General features: G+C 39.5%; 1 protein-coding gene across 7 annotated transcripts in view; it reads right to left on the bottom strand.

The window, feature by feature from the left end:
• The window catches only part of RUNX1T1 (RUNX1 partner transcriptional co-repressor 1), a 115872-nt gene that overhangs the window by 45982 nt on the left and 48438 nt on the right, over positions 1-21452 (bottom strand). For 4 of the 7 annotated variants that reach the window (XM_084216999.1, XM_084217001.1, XM_084217004.1 and 1 more), the window contains 3 exons: positions 6134-6271; positions 2146-2387; positions 463-552 (listed from right to left, as the gene is read on the bottom strand). In XM_084216999.1, coding sequence (XP_084073125.1) covers positions 463-552; positions 2146-2387; positions 6134-6271 — 470 coding nt within the window. The other 3 variants (XM_084217005.1, XM_084217002.1, XM_084217000.1) reach the window with 3 other exon arrangements.

Raw genomic sequence — 21452 nt, 5'->3', positions numbered from 1 at the left:
CACAATCTCATGATGCACTAATGATTAGCAGCACTTTAGAAAGGGGCTGGTAGCTGGAACTCTTGACATCCCCTTTCTCTGAATCAGGCAGTTTGCAAAACTCCAGCTTGTTACAAGCACGAGATTTTATTATATTTATAACCAATTCTCAAGACTTGTTTGTAAAAGCTTTTATATCTACAAATGAAAAATATAAAACAAACAACAGGGATATCTACAAATGAAAAATATAAAACAAACAACAGGGATTATAGAAATAGGGAACTGACAGTTCCTGTGAGCAGCCAGAAATGATCCTGGACCATACAGTCAGATGCAGTTACATGCACTAAGCTATGGAAAGTAGCCCTTACATGTTATTCATTTCTCTGACTCTCTTAAGAAGAAAAACTGTAACACACATCTGTGACCTAGCAACAAAATGGTTTGAAATACTTTCCAGATCACTGAACTGTGCAATACCTTTAAAAATGGGATGACAAAAGGTCGCAGTGGGAAGTTAGTAGCTTCTTGCAGTTTGGAATGAAATTCTTCAATTGTCAAAGTAGAATTCTGTTGAGAAAAAAAAATTCTGTCTTGGTGACAAAATAATGAAAACACTTAGCAAGAGAAATGGTAACTGAAGAACCCTGAAATTGCTTAACAACTTGATCTTGGTGAGAGAATTAAGAAAAGCAGGCTCCATATTAAATGATTACCTTATTAAAATACACAAAGGAAAGCACAAGCATCTCAAACATTCAGCGCCTGTTGCTTAGAGTATGGTTTAAGCTCCCAAGTGTAAAGAATGCAAAGGGTTTTACATTTCAAACATCAGTTAAAGCTGCTTTTATAACATTTTTTTTATTTCACTTTTTTTTACTGTTTTCTTTTGAAAGAGGACTGTTTACTATGTTCTAGGCTGTGTAAGAAAGTCTTTACTTTAGAGATGAAGTCATAATCATGAACTCCACAATCTGGCAAGTTTGACCAAGGGAATAGCATATATGGATTTTCCCAAGGAAAAAATCCTAATCTGCTCCTAAGACCTCAAATGAAGTTAGAAGTCAACTGTAAATAACAGTGGGAAAGCAGTTTTTATCTGAAAATCAGTGGAATGTGGATGTTCCCAAAGACACCTTCAGCTTGTTTACTAGTTCCCCTTCCAAAGAGAACCATGTGAGAAGCAAAACCCCATTAAACACTTTGAATATGGAAACAAATGAAGAGTGAGAGTTACTAATTTTATACTGCCTACATTAAACTTCCCTTTGACACAGACCCAAGTGTAGGGCAGCCACTGCTGTCAGGTAGGGGCTCGTGAAGGTACAAGCAGATTGTGAAGTCACCCCTCAGCCTTAGCGCTAAACAGCGCTGTCAGTCTTTGCTCCAAATGAAATCAATGGCAACTGCAGCTGCTCAGAACAGATGTAAATTAGAGCACCACAATAGCATCTTCCCCACCACATCCAATTATTGCTGAAGGAAATACATGGGAGACAACAAATGTCTGGCAGAGAGAGGACTTTACTGGGAGTAAAAAGAACCCTGGGCCAGATTTCAGAGTTTGCATGTGAAAGGGCAGCCCAAGTTGACAGATGTAGGTAAGAAAGAGCTGAAATTTTCATTAAGCCATACCATCAAATAGAGATAACCTCATCAATAAAGCAACTTGAGTAGAAGCAGTGCCTTGTTGGGTTCATAATTGTTTGGTTCAATGACACCGAGAAAGGGTTTTGCACTGCATAACTGCAGTTCAAACACACTCAGCTCACCCTTTTAACATTGACACTATATATGCAGGGCTCTCTCCTTTCTCCATCCAACTAAACTAGGCAAGTCAAACCATATTTTACTGTATTACAGGATTCAAGGTATGTCTACATTGGGGTACTGCCAGTAGAGGATGAAAACCCTCTCACACCATTACACCATAACAATATACTGGCAAAACCAGTCAAGGCTATACCTAGTCGGGAGTAGCTGCCACTTGTGGGAAGCTGGTCAGGCTACTCAGGTGAGCTCTGTCAGCAAGAGCTGGAGCTTCACTCTTGCACGTTTGGTGTCCCTAAAGTACAATGAAAGCAGTGCATGTGACCCATTCATTTATTAACTAAACACATCAAGCGAGGAAGAAGGAAAAGAACAGAAAAAATACTTGCTTACCACAAGTCCTAGCACAAGGGTACGCACTCTCTCCCCAATCTCTGGTGAAATGTCATTGCCAAACTGCTGTAAGGTTGTAAGAAATCTCTTCAGTTTGCTGAGCTGCCTAGCTCCACAAGCTGGCGGTAACTGCTGGTTAGCCAGAGAAGAGGAAGAGGAAGAGGATGGCCCATTGCTAAAGCCATTAGGAGGAGATGGAGCTCCATTTAACGCTGTTGGTGAATGGCTAGTGCCATTGGTTACTGAAAGAAAAAGAGACAGAGGATAAAATAAAGATTGGGGTTGGGGAAGAGACAGAGAGAAAAAGGAGACAGAGGGGAAAATCCATCAGCTTATGTTTTCTGCACTTGACCTCAGAATTAATTAAGTTGCACAATCAAAGATAATTAGCCTTTAGACAGAGTGACAGTCTGCAGTTTATATCTATTTCCCAGTAGCTGGTGCTGAATGTTGTAAGGATTGGAAATAACAGAAGCTGCCTCTCGCACAGCCCCTTCAAAATGCTCCTGGACCTGAAAAGCACCATTTGAATACCAGCCTTTTGTCAGAGGATTTTAAAAAGAGAGAGAGGGAAATGAAGAGAGAAAAAACATGAGTGCATGTATGATTGAAGACCAAAAAAAATTGCTCTTTGGGGTAGAAAAAAACGTGCAGACATATTTCATGAAGCCTCAGTTTATCTCTGAATATTTTTACTTGTGTTTTGTACACACAACTGACAGCTGTGTTTATAAAACAGGACTTTCACGTTTTAACCTTACACCACCCAATGAGAAGGTTATTTTTTCCAATACAGATTCCCTAGCTGCTAACATATGGAGCACACAAAGTTGTCTGTGCAGGTACAAATGCTGCCAATGCTCTGTGTCATGAAGCCTTGCAGCAAGGGCAGCAAGCTAGACTTCAGAAGACTTCTCAGATATCATGAGCAAATCTCTCTGTTTTCATGTGCCAGCACCTTATCTCTGAAAAGGATAAGAAAGCATTTCCCTCCTGTTGCAAGATTGCTTTGAGAATAACTATCTGAAGTACTAAACATTCAAAATTTATGGCAACGAGATGCATGTAGACATACTGAAGACAACAGAGAGTTTTTGGCAGTGATTTCAGTTTGATTCTTAGCCACACTCTAGAAGATAGCAGAGAATAAAACTGAGGACATCTTCTTCCACTCAGGTTAGTTGGAACAGCAACACTCAAAACACATGCCGTTGAGGTTGAGTCTGATTTGATAAAATGACAGCAAGAGAAAGGATGGCTTCCCTAGAAACACAGTGTACCAGTGCACTGGCAGGTGTGGGAACGCAGCATGTGACTGTACCCAGCAGCAGCTGCACTCAATGGGCCACAGCCCTGGAGAAATTTTCTGATTTTTTTTTTTTTTTTTTGGGAATCACTCAGAACTCAATCAAAAAAACATCAAAAATCAGGAACTTGTCTACAATCAAAAATGCATAGGATTATCAGTTTAACTTAGGAGCATCAGTTTAACATAGGAGTATCAGTTTCCCATTTAAAAACACAACCAGGGCAAGCAACTCTAAATACTTTCAATGTTTCTCAATGACCAGCCTCTCTGAAGCCAAACATCCCATTCTCATCTCATTTTCTTCATGGATTGTCCTTATCTTTAACGAGGAAGTAGTTTTATTACTATACTACCTATTATTACTATTACTACCTATTACTATATTTAAATCACTGCCACAAACCTTTGAAGAATTTTTTGTTGCTGTAGTCACTGCCTTTCAGAGGAATTACAGAAAAAACCATGTGAATTGTTATCTAGCCTCTGCTTGTGTTTTCTCCTAGTTTTTGATTGCCTATTCTGGCTGCATGGGCTAGTGAAAAGAAGGATTGGAAAATGTAGAAATAGAAGAAGCTGGCCTCAGCAAGTTCATCTCCCCGTGAGGCTCCAGGCCACGATGTGAGTACTGCACTGGGGTGAGGTATCTGAGTAAACAAATATGTGATTGCAAGGAACTCACACAGCCAAAAGTCATCCTACCAGGAATTTAGAAAATGAGGACTTGGGAGAGTAGCAACATGTCCTGCTGATCTACCCTGACACCACCCAACAACTCTGTCACCCATAAGGAGCTGCTCTAGGCAGAGAGTGCTGGGGCTGATCAAGAAAGCAGAGAAGTGTGGAGTTCATCACCTAGGATAGATATGGGGAGAAGAAAGGCTGGTAAAGATTCCTCCCACAACAAAAGAAATAATGAAATAGTCCCATGATTTCAGTGCTTTCCTTATAATATCTGAATTTGCCAACTGGCAAAGTTGTGTGTAATTTCTAAAACAAAACCATGTTGCTAAGCCAAAAGAATTTAGCATTTAAAATTTCAAACTATAACACGTCAAGAATTTTTAATCATCTGAATCAAGAAAACAAAGATATTCCGGACCAGAAAACAAGTCAGATCTTTCTGGCCTACAGGCATTCCTGCTGTAGTGATAATAAATGTAACAGACACTCTGATAAAAGTGACTGTTTATTGTACAAGCTGGAACAACTAAGGCCAAACTCCAAAATCTGACAGGGTAAAAAGCAATTAAAATCAGGGTTTTTTAGACTTTTAGTCTTCAAATAAAGAGCCCCAAAAATCAAGCTGTGGTTCACACACTTTCCAAAGTGCTGAACTCAATCTAATAAACAAACATCCAGAAGCCTTGTGAGGACTGTGTGATTAAAGAACACTGTCATATGCCTTTTATGATTGCCAAAGATCATCCTGAACTGTTGGCAGGGCATCACATTGGAAAGCTTAATGTGCAAGAACCTGATCCTGCAAAAACCTAGAAACAATCTAACTTCAGACTGAAGCAGCTCCAGTGTGAAGCTCCATCCAGGATGATTCAGGTGCTGGAGTTAAGCAAAACAGACAAATCTTTGCAGGATCAGGGTCACTGGGTTAAATGTGAGTTTATGCGAATAGCTGGCACAAACCCTCCTCACTGTTTAAGTTCAACATAAATTGTCAGGACAAGGTTCCCTGGGATAAGTAGTACAAAGGCCTCCAGCTGGCCTTCTGCATAGAGGTGAATTTTAAATAAGGCATTTAACAGAGAGAAAGGGACTAAAACAGACTTAGGCAAGACAAATAGAAGATGCAGCCTTCATTCTGTTTAGGCATATGTATTCTACTGTTCTAAAACTGTTTTATTTAAAACGTGAAATGTAAACACATTCTCATGTTTATACTATTACAAGGCAGTATAAAAGAGACCAAAAAATTTGCAGCTAAATCTTACTATGAGAAATGTGGATCATTTCACGGCTGTGAAAAGAATAGTCCAGCCAACATGCCAGATTCAAATCTCAGTTACGCTGATATGAATGCAGCATACATCAAGACTAGTAGAGTTTGCTCTATGTTTACATCAATAAGCTGAGACAAAGATGCAGCCTTAAGTGATTTAGAGAAGTGGTAACAGACTAGAAACCTCTAGTTAAAAATTATGAAAGGACTTTAATTTTGGTTTTTATCAATATTAACTAGACACTATATAGTACTGAAATCAGAATTCTTCACTGAAACATAAGCAGATGGAAGATTAGTATTTTTTCATTATTAATTATCTCCACTTTAAAAACAAAAAACCAAACAAACAAACTCCCTGAAGTTTCTATACTAAAGGGAATGGGGTCGTTTAAACAACGTAATGGCATGTAAGAGAAGCAGGTTTTCTGTCCTTCTCACAAGAGGGCTAATCTGACCATTAAGTACATGGGAAGCCAGTGCTCACTGTTCTTTGACACTGTGACCAAGTGGTCAATGACATAACAACACAACTCTGAGCTGAATGTCTTAATACCTTAAAGATGCATTAATCTGTTGCGAACTTTGTTTTGCTCAATTACTTTATCCCAATACAATCAAATGTTGCTCCTGCCACTTCATGCACATTTCCCTTCACCTATTTTGGTTTCTGACATACAGAATAGAAATAAGATGGAAGAAAAGGAAAAAATAAGACTAATTACACGTTGTGGGCGTGAATGAACTGGTTCTTGGAGCTCCTTGGGTAGTGGGAGGAGGTGGCATGGTTGGAGGCGTCAGCCTGGATTGTGTCTTCACATCCACAGGTGAGTCTGGCATTGTGGAATGCTTCTCAGTGCGATCTGCAACACACACCACAGGAACACACCGGTTTATTCCCCCAAGCACACCCTCTCTGACAAAAACTTAAAAGCTAATGCAAGAAGTGAGCCATTTCAGCATCTGCTGTGAAAGATTACACCTGATTATCTACTCCAGTGTGCTCTTCCCAAATTGCATCATCTAAACCTTACTTAAGGAGGTGCAACACAGATGGTAAGACCTCATTTGTAGCAGCGCTGCATTATCTTTTGTTTTTATTTCTAGCATGTGCAGATGCTATCTCCCAAGCACTCCTAGAGCTGCAATAATGCCACCTCCCTTCAAGGTTCTCATGCTAGCCAGGAGGAAAAAACAGATGAAGGAACAGGAAGATAATAAATCTCCCTATGACATCTCTTCCAGAACTAAAAACTGAAGCTCTTTAGTACAGGTGAGATATTGGGTGGAACATTGGTTGAAACAAGCTCCCTTCATGTCTCTTCTGTGTATCACCTGCTGCCCTCTCCACTGCTTCTCTTTGTAATCTTATGTTAAACTTATGCTAAATACACACACCGCCTGGATCACCTTACCACAGTGCCCCTGGTTATTCTCATATTCACCAGAAAAACAAACACAACATGCCAAAATGGTACGTCAATCATCTCATGTACATACAATTATTTTCAAATAAGCATGGAAGTTTGCACCATCACATATTAAGAACAACTTTCAATGCTCAAAACCTGCAAGATAAGTAGGAACATACCTCCCCAAGAAAACAAAACAAACATAAGGCAAAACCAGGAAAAAACTTAACACTTCTCTTGCAACTGAAGATCTAAATATACAACACACATGATGTAAAAGCTGCAGAAGTGCACTCTTTCTCCCAACATCTTTTTGAATGACACTACCTTAAGTTGTTTTTTTAAGCCATTCAAGCCCATATGTTTCATTTATTAAGAATGGGCAAAACACAGCAAAATTTACCAGCTGAAGGCAAAATTAAGGCTTTCTCACTCATGCCAGGAGTTTAGCAAGCCATCTTGAAAAAAGATGAGTACAATAATGTTTAGCTTCTAGTGGGAATAAGTCAAATTCTTTGGGGAGTCGGGGTTATTTACTTACAAACAGCCCAACAGAAGCCTTCCTGAGCTCCACAAAACTATTCTGTAAAGCAAGTAAGTGTCAGAGCTAATGGGCAAGCACGTAAGTCTGTGGTTTTAATTCAAAACATGTCACATTTTATAAATTCTGTCACCTCACTTTGTGACACTATTCCTTGTTCTTACTAACAACATAAAACTTCAATGAAATAATCATATCTGAAATTTGCTCTGAGAGACAATAACAGAAATTCAATGCAATGCACACATTTAACAAAGAACAGGTATGTTTAAAAGAGCCTCAAAACACTTAATTATCAGAAAATTTAAATATGAGAAAGTTTAAAAAAAAAAAGGAAGGGGGAGGGAAAGGGGAAAATATCAAAACAGCCCCCATACCCCCCAAAAATTAATAACACATAACAGATACCAATCTTCCTCTGTCTGAAACTGAAGAAACTGAGGTAGTAAGTAGTAAGTCCCATAGGTGCAGCATGTCAGGTAGTGCAATTATAAAAGCCATCTTCAACCTTTGTTGAAATGCCTACAGGCAATGTTTCAGCTCTCAGGGAAAGGGAGTACTTTCATATAGAATTTAGACACAAGTTTGGGGAAGATGAGCAGCGAAACACCCCCAGAACAGGATGAGGGGAATAGAGATACAATTTTATAGGATCTGTAGTGTTGCTCTAAGGTTAGTAAACCTCAGCTGTGGAGGCAAGAGTAACCACAATGACTACCTTAAATATTAAGGCTGTTATACAGGAAAGTGAGGTATGATTTGCAAATCAAGCAACAGTAAATTATCACATGCTGGAAAAAGCAAGAACAGGTTTCTAAGCAAATTCTATACTTATTTCCTTTCCATATCAGTATACTAAAACAGTTAAATCTCTATCTTCAATAAGCCATTAATTTATTATAAAGAACTATGAAAACTCATCTTGAAATGTTAATTGCTTCCTTAATAGCCGAATTCATCTTGCACTCACCTCAACCAACCTCAGCAACAAGGGAATAAATAGCTTTCAGCTCATGTTGCAACAGAGGGAAAGAGGCACAGCAGTGAGCCCAAGCCCTCCTAAATAAAGGCAAATATTTCTCTCATGCCAAGAAAGGAGAGAGAAAGGGAGGCTTGCCAGAGCTGGTGGGGAGATAACAGTGGGAACTGCTGGTCCATCTGGTTTTCATTCTGCTAACACTCACATTGAACTGTTAAGGAAGGCAGTCCAGGTACACAGATTTGAAGCATGTGGGAGCGCAGACACAGGCACAGAGGAGATGGAGGTGGATGGAAGAAGGAGTGAGAGAAATCGAGCTCCTCTAACAGACTGCTACTCGCTGCAAGCAGGCACAGCCTGTATCCTCCAATTCAGCTGGTGATAACTAAAGCGATCCTGAGCTGTAACCAACCGCACGGCTCCTGCTCCCTCCCTTCCCTTCCCTGCATTTCAAAGTTCAGGTTTGATCAGAAATGCGCTCAGATTAGAGGGGGGAGACTTTCCCACAAAGCTGGCAATGTTTTGCTGCTTAAATTGAACATGGTAGTGGGAAATAGCGTGTTGGTTTTGCCCTTGAATTTCAGGTCGCCACTCGATCATGATCCAAATGGTTTTTACTACCTCCAACAGTCTGCCACCCAGTCTGCACACTGCTGAACTTATCCACAGACCTCTGTACTTCTCATCTAAATTCTAATAACACTAGGTTTGATTTTCCCAATCACGTTTCTTTGGACCTCTTAGACGTAAACACAAACATGCTTTACATACCACTTACCTTTTCGTTACCTCTCTCTCTCCCTTGCAAAGCCTAACCCCCACTCTCCTACTGTACGATCACAGGCAGGCAGATTTCCCTCTGACTGTCGGTACATTCCCTAGTCCTGACTTCTTTAAGCAGATATTAAGGCTCTTTTCAAGCACACCCCAAAACATCTCTTGACAGAGTAGAAGATTATTTTGTCCGAACAGAGATTCTCTGTGGGGGCAGGGAAAAAAGACTTTTGAAGAAGTACAATGCAAAATACAAAGCTTTTCCACATGCTTGGAAAACACCATCACCATCACCACCCAGGAGGACAGCCTTTACAAGTCTCTATTCCACCCTCTTTAATAACAAATTCCGTGGTGGGAGCCATTCTGCTCTTACTGCTACCGTTTTACCTGTTCCTTACCTTTTCATACAGCTCCCTGAACTCTGAGGGAGTGATGGGACTGGGAGCACCTGTCTACAGCACCCACCACTGCCCCACCACCCACAGCACCAGAGAACCTCAGCAGCTCTAAGACAGATCACTCAGGGGGTGAATTGGCAATGGAGAGCCACAAATCAGAGCCACCGCTGATAAAAGCGTTAACAGTTCTTGTGATCTGATCTTCCTAAAGCTTTTGGTGTCTGACCCTTAGCCCATAACTCCAGATTCTACAAATCCTTATTTATTTTTTAATTAATAAAAACAATAAGCCTAACAACCAACACTTTTTACTGTAATGGTTGACAAATAGCCTGATGATATGAAAGCTAAAGACATAATAGTATTTAAGTCATATTCACAAGCCAGTTTCCTTCAAGACATGATAGTTCACAAGGCTTTTAATGTGTGGACATTCTTCATACAAACAATCAGTGGATATTGTGATATTCATACATTCAGGGGTATTGAGGATTTGGTAAAGGAAGAAAGAATTCCTCAAGAGGAAAAACTCAGATTTTAACATATCAAAACCTGCCTGGGTAAGATTTCATGTACGTGCGCTCCAGTTTTACAATACAGAGGCATATACATTGAATTTCACCTGAAATTCTGAAAAAATTTCACTATGTCTTAAAATAGCTAAAGTTCTTTAATTCAAAAACATGTTTATGCTCTTGAATCAAACCAAACTCCCCACTTGTAAAGCTAGTTCTGGCAATCTTTTTCTTCAGATGGACCTTGACATTTCAAACAATAATCCTGAATTAGGAAGGACATACCAGAAAGTTTCATACAGGCAGAATCCTACAGCATCCCATTTAAAGCACAGCCTATATATACAGAGGGAGTAAATTCTTTCAGGTGCAACAATTTCTTCCACTGAATCCCTTTAAACAATGACAGACCTGTGCTCCTTAGCCAGTTCAGATCAAATGGGACTGAAACCAGAGGTCCTCCAAACTGGAAGGAAAAGGAGACATCTGCAACTCATTCTGTAGTGTTCACTGCAATCAGTTCAGGATGGAGAAAGATGGTGAAATAATGGTCTAGTCCTAATCCATACACACAACCCTCTGGAGCAGCAAAAGACTTAGAATAAATTCAGAAAACATGTTTCAAGTATGCAGAGATCTATTGCATTTGCTTTGGATTATATTTTTTACTTAAAAACAAACACAAGCAAAACATTTTGAAATACACATTCTTGAATCTCCTTTACAGCACAGAGTGAAGAACTGTGATTTAACCACAGAAGTATTTTGCTTCATTTAAAATTAAAGAATGTTCTAAAAGCAACTTTAAATTATGATATTTCTTCTGTGGATTTCTTAGGTCATGGAACTATACTGTTCTTGTTGTTCATCCAGTTTTTATGGTAGAGGTTTTTTATCGCTATATTTAGCTGTTAGGTGACCACTGATATTTACTGTAAGCACAGTCAGCTTCTGAAGCAAACAAGGAAGAGACAAAGCATGCAGAAGCTGGGGCAAAGAGAGATGTGCCTGCATTCAAACTGATTTACTTTACTTCCTGTACCCTACAAGATTTAGTCCATTTTTAAAACAAGGCGGTCTTTCATAAATGGCAACATTTCAGCTCACATGGCACACTTCCAAGTCTAACGCATCAAGGAAAGCTGATGTATGGAAAAAAATATGGAATATATAAATACTTTACTGATACCATTTCAATAGCCAATTCAATGTCAAGCATTTCTAGGAGTGGTGTGTTTTCAATTTCCTTTTTTAAATGAAAAAAAATTGTGGTATAATATGCTGTGGCATTTATTTTACTTTTAGTTAATGCAAACAGTTCCAGATGTATACTCAGGCATGAAAGATTCTTAAAAGATGCTTTATATTGATTGTACAGTACTTTCTACTTTGGTGCCAACATTTAAAAATTAAAAATAAAACTTGCTAAATTAAAAGAGTCCATTGTCTTGTTTCCTTTAAACTCACAAAAAGAGCAAGCCCCACATATGACACAAGGGATTAGAACCTGCCTCCATCACCCAAGTTAGAGGAATCGAGACCTAAATCTGAAGGATTTAATACTGATGGTTTCTTAGACACATTGGACTAATTTTCATTATTTTGAGAGGGGTGGCAGGGAATTTGCAAGCAGGTAACCACAGACTGTGAGTCACAGTGGTGATGAACCTGGAGTCAGACAACCGCAAGTCCAACCTAGGAGGACAAATTCCATAGTTCCTCCATCCGTAATGCTATCATGTTGCAGCCAGTAAGAACTTCTCCTTCAGATGTGGCCAAGCCACACAGCACCATTAGAAATAGGCAGTGTTTGTGGAGACCCACAACTCCTGAACCTCAAACCTGCTGCTACACCGAGCAGGACAATATTACAAGGTTGCCTTGGTTGAAAAGAACTCATTTGAGAATGCACGGTATAAGCCTGACATATCTGGTAAATCCCACTCACTCCATGCACCGAACCCCTGGGGAAGCCTTCAAGTCACACAATGCAGCCATAAAACCTAACATGTGGACAACAGGGCTGAAGAACCTCTCCCTGCCAAGCATGCCTGGGATTTGTTTGAGACTGGTACAGTCTTCATTCCATTCACCTCTCAGCCCTTTTGACTTCTTCTTGATAAATAAATAAGGACCTAAACACAATGGATGTTTTTGTGCTATACACAATGATCTCAAGCAGGCATAATACAGACATTAACTTTCTCTCAGCTCCAGATGCAGTCATGTTATTGTCCTAGAAAGGAAACATCACTGGATTTCCAGTTTCCCAGCAGAGAACTTTTACTTCCAGGTGATTTGCAGGAATGCAGTATCAGAGATCAGCTCAGACTCTGTCCATTGTCACAGAACATTGCCTCTGCAAGATTTATCCACCAGGAATCAGAATCTATCTGAAATGACTAATGGATATGAACAGCAAAGTCTTCAGATGACATAACATTTCAATGCTTCTTTAGCATGCTGGGTATGAAGCTCACATATTGAAGATGACCCTTTTGCAAGAGCAATATCACAATTTTGCTGCAGTCTTATCTTCATTCTTCTCTGCTCAGATAGTTGAACAATTCATATCACCAGCTATTCTTCAGAATAAATGAAAGCACATTCAATTTACCCATTTATGCTCATTTAATATGCAATAGCTAGAAGAAATTCTGTATCCTGGGAGTTCACTGAAGTTATCTGAGGCCAAGTTATAAGAATCTTCTTCAGCTGTGCTAAAATAAGCCTTGAGCACAATACAATCTCCTCTGTCTCCCAAAAGCTGAAAGGGATTTTTGTGCTACTCTCCCAGTTTTGGTAGAGCTTGTGGATGACATAAAGCAGGTAAATAGCGAAAATGCTATATGCCATGTTCTTTGTCCACAATGGTACCTTGACTGGTCCTAACAATGAACCACAAATGCAGAATCATTCTCTTTGATTTCAGTTCTCTATGGTGAGAGGTTCTGACTGGCAAAATCTTGGTCCCACTCTCATGGCTTAGCAGCTGAAGGCCAGATAATTACACATATTATAAAATAAGTGATGTATGAGTTCAATCTCAGAATTAAGACAAAAATGTCATGCCTTGCTTTGCTTGGACATATCCTTTTTTCCTGAAAGAAATAAACTTGCCTTACCATATAATTTCCTTTTTAAAGAGGGGGGGAAATAGAAAAATAAACTTTTCCCTCTCCCTTAACAATCTGACATGTTTTGACAGTTTCAAAACTATCATAAATTCACTTTCAGTTATTTTATAAAAACTGGCTCATGTCAGAATTGCACCTTTTTTTAAATGCCTCTTTTCTCCTTCACCTTTTCTGGCTTTGCAAATTTCACCATGAATAATTGCTTGGATGCAGGAATGCAGGGAAGAAGAACACATTCTAAATCTAGATCTGCTACCACCATAACGGTTTATGAAATACTTTGCGAGAACAGACCAGCAAAATAAGGGCCAACCCGTGGCAGCTGCCCTGAGTTTCTATGAGCCCCCAGAAAACAAAGTCTACAAGTTCCTTTTTGTGGATGAATACACAACACTTGGCCTGTAATGAAGCTGAAGACAATGTGGATTTCTTCTAAATATCCCACCAAACATCATGAAAATTCCTCTATATATGAACTAATGCAATTAATAAGCAACAGTCCCATAATCAGTCTTGAAATACTATTTTCCCATTTACATTGTTTCATAGATCTTTTCTTTTTGTTGACAAGCTATCCAACTAAGACCTGTGTGTTTTGAGTGGTTCTCTTGTGTTTCACGTCAGGGGAAGTATTACTGCTATTCCAAATCCAGCTCACTGAACACTGAGGCTCAAGTGAAGTGACAAAGTGCCACTCTCTGCCTCTGGCATGAAGAACTGAAGAACAGCCAGAGCAAGCACTGGCCAAACTCACAGCCCAGCCTCCCTGACAAGCTACAGAGATGACCAGCTCTACATTACCAATCAATCCCTTTACTTGTATAGAGGAAATCTTCAGCATGCTTTCAGCACTTTCAGTACTGAAAGTATTTTCAGAAGTACTTTCCCAAAGGCTCCCTGACCATAACTCATTTCCTTTCTGCATCATCATTCCTGGAAGGCCTACCCTTGTCAGGATTACTGACACTATTTGACAAACTACAGATGAAGGAAGACTGATATCTAAGAAATGCCATCAGAATATAACTGACATTGCTTGCATGCTCTTATATACTCAACCACACACAGCACAGATCCTTCCCACCAGAAGTAAAAAGATTTTTCTCTCACAACATTAACTGAAATTTCATAACTTGTCCTCCAGAAGTACATTTACGTTTTTAATTCAAAGTTTGTCCTGTCTTAAATTTACAGTAAAGAACAGAATCATGGGAAGACTTGGGTTGGAAAGGGGCCTTCAAGATCATCCCCTTCCAGCCCCCTTGCATCAACAGGGACACCTTCCACTAAACCAGGTTGCTCAGAGCCTCATCCAACCTGGCCTTGAACACTTCCAGGGATAAGGCACCCACAGATTCTCTAGGCAACCTGTTCCAGTGCTTTATCATCCTCATAGTAAAGAACTTTTCCCTAACAACCAGTCTAAACATACTCTCAGTTTGAAACCACAATTTGTTACACAATGCTAAAAGTCTGAAGCAAAACAATTATAAACTTCTTTATTTTTAATGCACTTATACAAAGTGTATAGGATGACTGCACTCATTTTAGAAAAGTCCCAAGAGAATACTGATACCGTATTTCATGAGATTTAGCTGGAACTGAAGTCTCCAATATAGACTACACAAAGTAATCCAAAGCAACTTATTTAAATTCAGGAAAGTTTAGGCAATAAACTCCTCTGCCAAAAAGCAAAAGAAGTTACTACAGCTGTATTTGTAAAAGGCATTGCTAATATTTGTATAACATGCCAAAAATCCTTTAGGCTCAAAAAGAATCAAATATGGGTGTAGGAGGTGGTATTTTCCACGGTTATACATCTGAAAAGATGACACAGGGACTACCAAGAAGGCTAATGGATATACTTTTGGCTTGGCTTGATTTTAAAATGAGGAATTTGTCATGGGCAAGTCAAGATCCTGTAAGGTGTAGAGTGGTGGTGGCCAGCCTGGGACAGTGTACTCCCCTCCTTGTGGATCAAGGTCCCAAATCCCTGCTCTACCAGACTGCACCATTTTACCCACCCAAAACCCCAGTTCCTCCAAGTGATATTTCAAACAGTGAAAAGCCTGTTCCATTAGACCCGAAGTGCAGGTCTGGGGAGCAAGACCATACCCATAATACTGAAAGCAGAGGCAGCCAAGCTCCCTCTCTACCAAGTATCAGAACAGTCTGAGGAAGTCTGCTTATTCCTGCCATCTAACACAGACAGCTAAATTAGCAGACTAAATGTCCCATATAATCACTAAAGGGTTAGAGTCTCTAATTTTTTAATCTCTATGGCTGCTAAATAAGGCATAAATATTCCCATGCAGATCTGGGTTCTTTGCCTCCTGAGAACCAGAAGAATTCAGACTGCTCTCAGCGTGGCTGCTGTACACAGCACTGGTGGTCCTCAGTGACCAGGCATAATAACTCCTTGGCTTCTATTCAGCCACTTAAGACAGGGATTAATCCACCAATGAAAATACATAATGAAGCATATTTCCCCCAGAAACCATTGCTCAGGTGCTGGCACTGTAATTTACTTACTGCCACTACCAGTAAGACAAAAGTGGAACTATAGGCTTTCCCCATCTCAGTGTTATACACTGACAACCTTCAATGGTGCAATTTATTATATTCATCAGTACTTCAGCATTTGTAGAAATACACACTTTGGAAGACTATCATTTCATATCATCAGATGATGCCATTAAAGATATCCTTTATTTACATGACTCACTGTCTAGACAGACTGTGAGAAAATACCCACTGTTAGTTACAAGTCAGCTCCTCCTCAGTGCTACATGTCACACCAAATGTCTTTTATTTGGGCACTGGATTACACCTTAATAAAGCATGTGAGAAGGGGGAAAGAGAGCCTCAAAAACTTCACAAGAAAGGAAGACTCAAATATCTTCTTAGATTAGACAATACTACTTATTGACAAATAAGCTCCCAAGCAAAGCAAATACTACCATTAGCAAATCCAAAACTGTGTTTTGAAATCATATGGCCTAACACATCACATGCACTCTTAAAAGTGAATGAAAAATAGCATAAGCATATAAAGGAAGAAGGAAAGGAAGGAATTTGTGTGTGTCATTTAAGACTAACAAGTATAAAACCAGATTAAACCTCTTTCTGAAGCCAGCAAATTCACACAAAATAATATTGGCATAGAAATCTCTGGTGATCTCGCCCAGAAAGAGAGATGCTGGGTTAGCCTTGCAGGCAGATTCCAGCTCCAGAAACACTCAGGAATATGTGTTTAACTATAGACACTGAAAACAGCTGTAGGTAAACTAATGAGACCACTCACAGGGTATACAATTACACGCAACGTTTCTAGACCTTAAAGCATCACAGCAGTCTCAGTCTTGCACAATAAAGCTTAAAACTTCCTTCTTTTGAAGCATCTTCCCTATGTTTTGAATTTTAAATAGCAGACCCCAGCTGAAGTCTGACTTGAAAGAAAAATCAGCAATTATTACAGAATCCACAGAAAATATACACAAATTTTTGAAACAATTTCAGGTATCATAGCATTGCCATGATTGATGATGGTTGTACAATACATACTTCATTTCAAGCCCAGCAGAAATTAAATGTTTAGGGGTTTTTTTTTTCCCCCTCAACAAATACATTAAAAAGGGTTTTATATTTATAGAACAATCTTTTCATCAAGCCACCTAAATCCATTACTTCAACATGGCAATATTGATCTTTGTGTATCAGTGCTGCTCCTATGGCTTTCTTCTGTACTTGTAGATAGATGCGTGCCCATGCGTGTATGCACACACACACACTTGGACACATACAGGACCAAGTTTTACTTACTTTGTTTTGTGTATAATAACACTCACTGTGATTATTTTTCTTTATTTTTTTTATTATTTTTAACATTCAAATTTAGAGAACTGTAAGAGGGAAAGAGCCTTCAATTGCACTGAAGGGAGTGTTAAATGGAGGGGAAACTTCAGGGCAAGAAGTCAGACAAGAAGGAGAAGCCGCTCACTGATACAAATGCAAGCGAAATATTGACAAAGTAAGGAAGTCTGATGCATTTGCACTCTGAATGTTCAATGTGGATGCACTTAACCCTTTCTGATACGGTTACATTCTCTTGTATATAAAAAAATATCTTATGAAATGTAGTTTTAACTCTGTGCTATGGAAACACCCTACATTTCGCGTTGGGCCTATTTGGGCATATACATTTTGTGTCCTTGAGCGGTGGGTTAGCCAGAAGAGAGGCCATTTTTATGAGAAAAAGCAGACTATTCCCCAGCAGGATGGAAACCCTGCGGCGGGGCAGAGAGGAGCTGCGGGAGCATCGGGAAGAGCCCGGGCGCCGCCGGGAACGGCCACGGGCGAGTGCGACCACTAGAGGGAGCCGGCATTGTGCCGCGGCACTGGGAAAAGCCCCGGCCAGCACCCAATACTCAAAATAAATGGCAAGCTGCTCAGAAAGCCAAAGGGACACGCTTTAAGAACAGTTCTTCCCAATATCTTCAGCCACGTGATGTAAAGGAGAGCCTATGATACTCTGTGCTTGTGTGTAACATCAGTATGTACTATTCTGTGCCCACAGTACCAACAGAATATTAAGTAATTGTCCCTAAAATTCAGCCATATTAATTTCATTCTCATAAGAGCAGCTAGACAGCCCTGGCTGCAACAAAACACCTTTTTCAGTGCCTCCTATTGCCACCTCTCACCCCAGTGAAATAAGTTAGATGTTCCCCCCTTGCCCCCAACTACACCTCCCGCCCCACCCCCCCTTCCCCTGCTTGGCTGATGGCTTTCTATGTGAAACATTCCAAAAGTGGAATTGCAGAAGCAAGACAATGGGCAGTGTCATGCCTACAGCTCACATTGAATCTAGTCATAAAACCTGGATTGTGCACACACAACTACAGCCACGAGACGACGGCATGAACTTGAACACACCCCAACGAAATTGAACACCATTTCTCTTCCGCAACAAAACACAGAGAGCCAAACAAAACTTGGTGTTTCCCTTACTCCTATAATCAGTAGAGAGAGCAAAAGGCAAGCAGGGAAGAAGTAAAGGCTCGCATAGATCTCTATAAACATCCTTTTGGCACCACATACACGCTAAGAAAGCTAAATCCCAAGGGCAGATACAATTCAAAATTACAGAGAGATAGGAACTGCACTGGCATCCCTTGTGAAAACATATTTCTTTATTCTTGGAATATAAGGTGTAAAGCACTTCAGTACATTTCTGGTGAGCTCTAAACTGCTTGCATATGAAGAAATGAAGAACTGCTGAACTGCAACAACTATCCATGGTAAACTCTAAAATTATGAAAGGAAAATTAAAAAATGGGGAAATAGGTGTACCTGGTTGAAATACTAAACAGTTAACAAGAATAACTGTCCCCAAATGAGTTCCTAGCCATTATCTTTTCCATAATTATTGCAAGTAGCTTCAGTAACTGAGCATACAAATGACCCATTAGAAACTTAACAGGTCATTTCCAAAGGTGATTATGAGCCCTGACTTACAAAGCTACTTGGGTTTTCACACAATTCTGTTCAGTGCCAACAATCTGCACAAAATTAAGATAAAATGTGTTTCCAAAACACCAAGTGGAAATAAACTTTCAGAAACTAAAAAAAGGTAGGAAGTGGTGAACACAAATTAATCAAATGCATCTTCATAAATGAAATCTTTAAAAATTTGCTTTTTTCAGGAGAATGGAAAGGAGGCAGCAATCATAAGTTACAGCCCTTACAATGCCCCATACTACAATAAATAATGATGAGTGTAACTGAGAAAAGTCTAAGGCTAGGCAGGAGAGATAAAAATCATAGCAGGCTATCAGAGTGGACATCTGCTGCAGAACACAGTATGGAGAATAGAAACGTGGGAGTAGATAAAGATGAACCCAAATGAACTTAAAACAACAACAGGATGCTCTTCACCTCAGTGGTCCTTCTTGGCCCTGTTTTTTAATGGGTAGCTGTGCTATTGCAACAAATGAACAAGCAATAGGTCTGGTTTAGAAAATATTAGAAAACTATTCAGAAGCACCATTTAAGGAGAGTAATAAAGAACAGGAGTATAGATGTGCAGCTTCCTCAGTTGCTGAGGTTGTTAAAGGAACAGCAGGAGACACAAAAACAGATCCTGGCACTCCCACTGTGAATGGCTTGGGCAGGTTGTAAAGAAATTAACTGAGCAAAACCAGAATAGATTCACTTAAAATGTCCAGGGGAAAAAAGGTAAGAGGAAGCATCCCAAGCTATATTAACCATAAGAAACAAATGACATGATCAGTTTTCATTCATATCAAATAAATAAGAAAACAAAACTATAAAAAACTATGATCTTAACTGAAACTGAACAAAGATATTGACAACTAACAAATATTGACCTAGCTTATGTTTAAATTCGCCTCAACAACAGAGGAAAAAACAGGCAAGGAGCATACCAAACTTGGACAAAAGTCCCCTTGATTCTGGAATCATATATGTGATTTTTTTAAAGGAAGTATTGCAATAGAAAATGGGACTCTGATACTGCTTGTTCTTCTCTCACTTTCTCATCTAATACAAAGAGAGAAGAGGTAAAACAAACACATTGAGATACTATTGCATTGTTCAGCCAGGCCTGGGCTCTCGGGAGTCTCTCGACAGACCTTTCCTTTTCTCCAGAAATCCCAAACCCTTGCAAGAGTGGGTACAAGAAGCTGCCTGGCCTCATTGGTTCTGCAGGGAATTGGCAGCCTTCTGTCTATTGCTCCCCTCTAATATTTAAGACAATCTTTTTCTTTTCCTTTTTCTAAATCATCTCAAATGTAGGCTTTAAACACATACTTTACATCGTTGTGTCATATTGGAACAAACAGCTCCTCAAAAGGTTGAACTTCTATTTGTGATTATTTATCTAAAAGCTGTGTTTTCTTTTAAACTGTATATATTTTGTTGGATTGCATCTACTGACAGCTAAATTCCCAAGCCTTCAACCTGCCATCTCAAAGAAGCAGATTCAAAAGAGTCCAAGTAGAGTTTACTGTCAGTCTGTAATGAGAGTAAAATTATAAATCTCTGTACCAAAAGCCAGCTGCTTCATTCTCAACTCTGATCCCCCCTTTTCTTTTGCATTCTAGCTAGCATACAGCTGCAATAAATGTGGCTCTTCTTACAAGCCATGCAGATGTTAACAGTTCTGTAGGACATCAAGAAACATTTCAAGAATCTTGTAAGTGCTGACTAAACTTGCTTGAATAACCCACACTATCTCCTCCACATTCCTATTCAGTAACATTAGTCTTCCTGAATATATTAAGGAAAAAAAAAATACATTTAAGCTAAGGCTTCAATGTCTAGGTCTAAATGCGCTATCAGTAAATAAGGAATGTTCTTACGCCATCAGACAACAGATATTCAGGTAGTAAAGCAAAGGGAGTCAATTTATTCTTTGCCACAATGAGTATTGCATTTTTTGTTTCTTATCTATGAAGAGTAGTAAAATGAATGTCTAAAAATATATATTTATAAAAGTCATGGCTGTATCTATTTGAAAGAATGGATCAGAACTAAAGCAAGATCTTGCAGTCAAATGGATTAATACTAAATTAGAGCGAAGGAGTTCAAAGTGCTACCTAGTACATTTTTATTAAAGTTATATTAGCATGACAGTCATATGCACGAAAGATTAAGCTAAAGCCTCAAACCACAGTCAGCAGCAGCAAGAGTCCAGCTGTGCAGGTAGAGGACTAGATACAAAATGCATTAATTAAGTGGGTTTATACTAGAGATGCTGTTTTAATATTCCTTCTCTCTTCAAGCAGCGTGCTGGGGTAAAGCTAATTTTCTTCTTAGCAGCTAATGTAAGGCTGTGTTTTGGATTTGTGCTGGAAACAGTGTTGGCAACACAGGAATGTTTTAGCTATGGCTGAGTGGGGCTTCCACAGAGTCAGGGCTTTTCTGCTTCTCACCCCTGCCAGCAGCAAGCAGGCTGGGGGTGCACAAGGAGTTGGGAAAGGGACACAGCTGGGACAGCTGACCCCAACTGACCCAAGAGACATCCCACACCATGTGATGTCATGCTTAGCAATAAAACTGTGAGGAAGGTTAGCTGGGAGGCTGCTGCTTAGGGACTGGCTGGGTATCAGTCAATTGGTGGTGAGCAATTGTATAGTTGACTTTCTTGGGTTTTTCTCTTTATTTGCTAGTTTACCTTTTATTACATTTATCACTATTCTTATTATTATTACAATTTTATTTCAATTACTAAATTGTTCTGATCTCAACCCACGACTATTCTC

The sequence above is a fragment of the Fringilla coelebs genome, assembly GCF_963513975.1.
Source record: "Fringilla coelebs genome assembly, chromosome: 1".
Taxonomy (NCBI): Eukaryota; Metazoa; Chordata; class Aves; order Passeriformes; family Fringillidae; genus Fringilla; species Fringilla coelebs.
The sequence above is the reverse complement of the archived record's forward strand: the minus strand, read 5'-3'. Positions and strand labels throughout refer to the sequence as shown.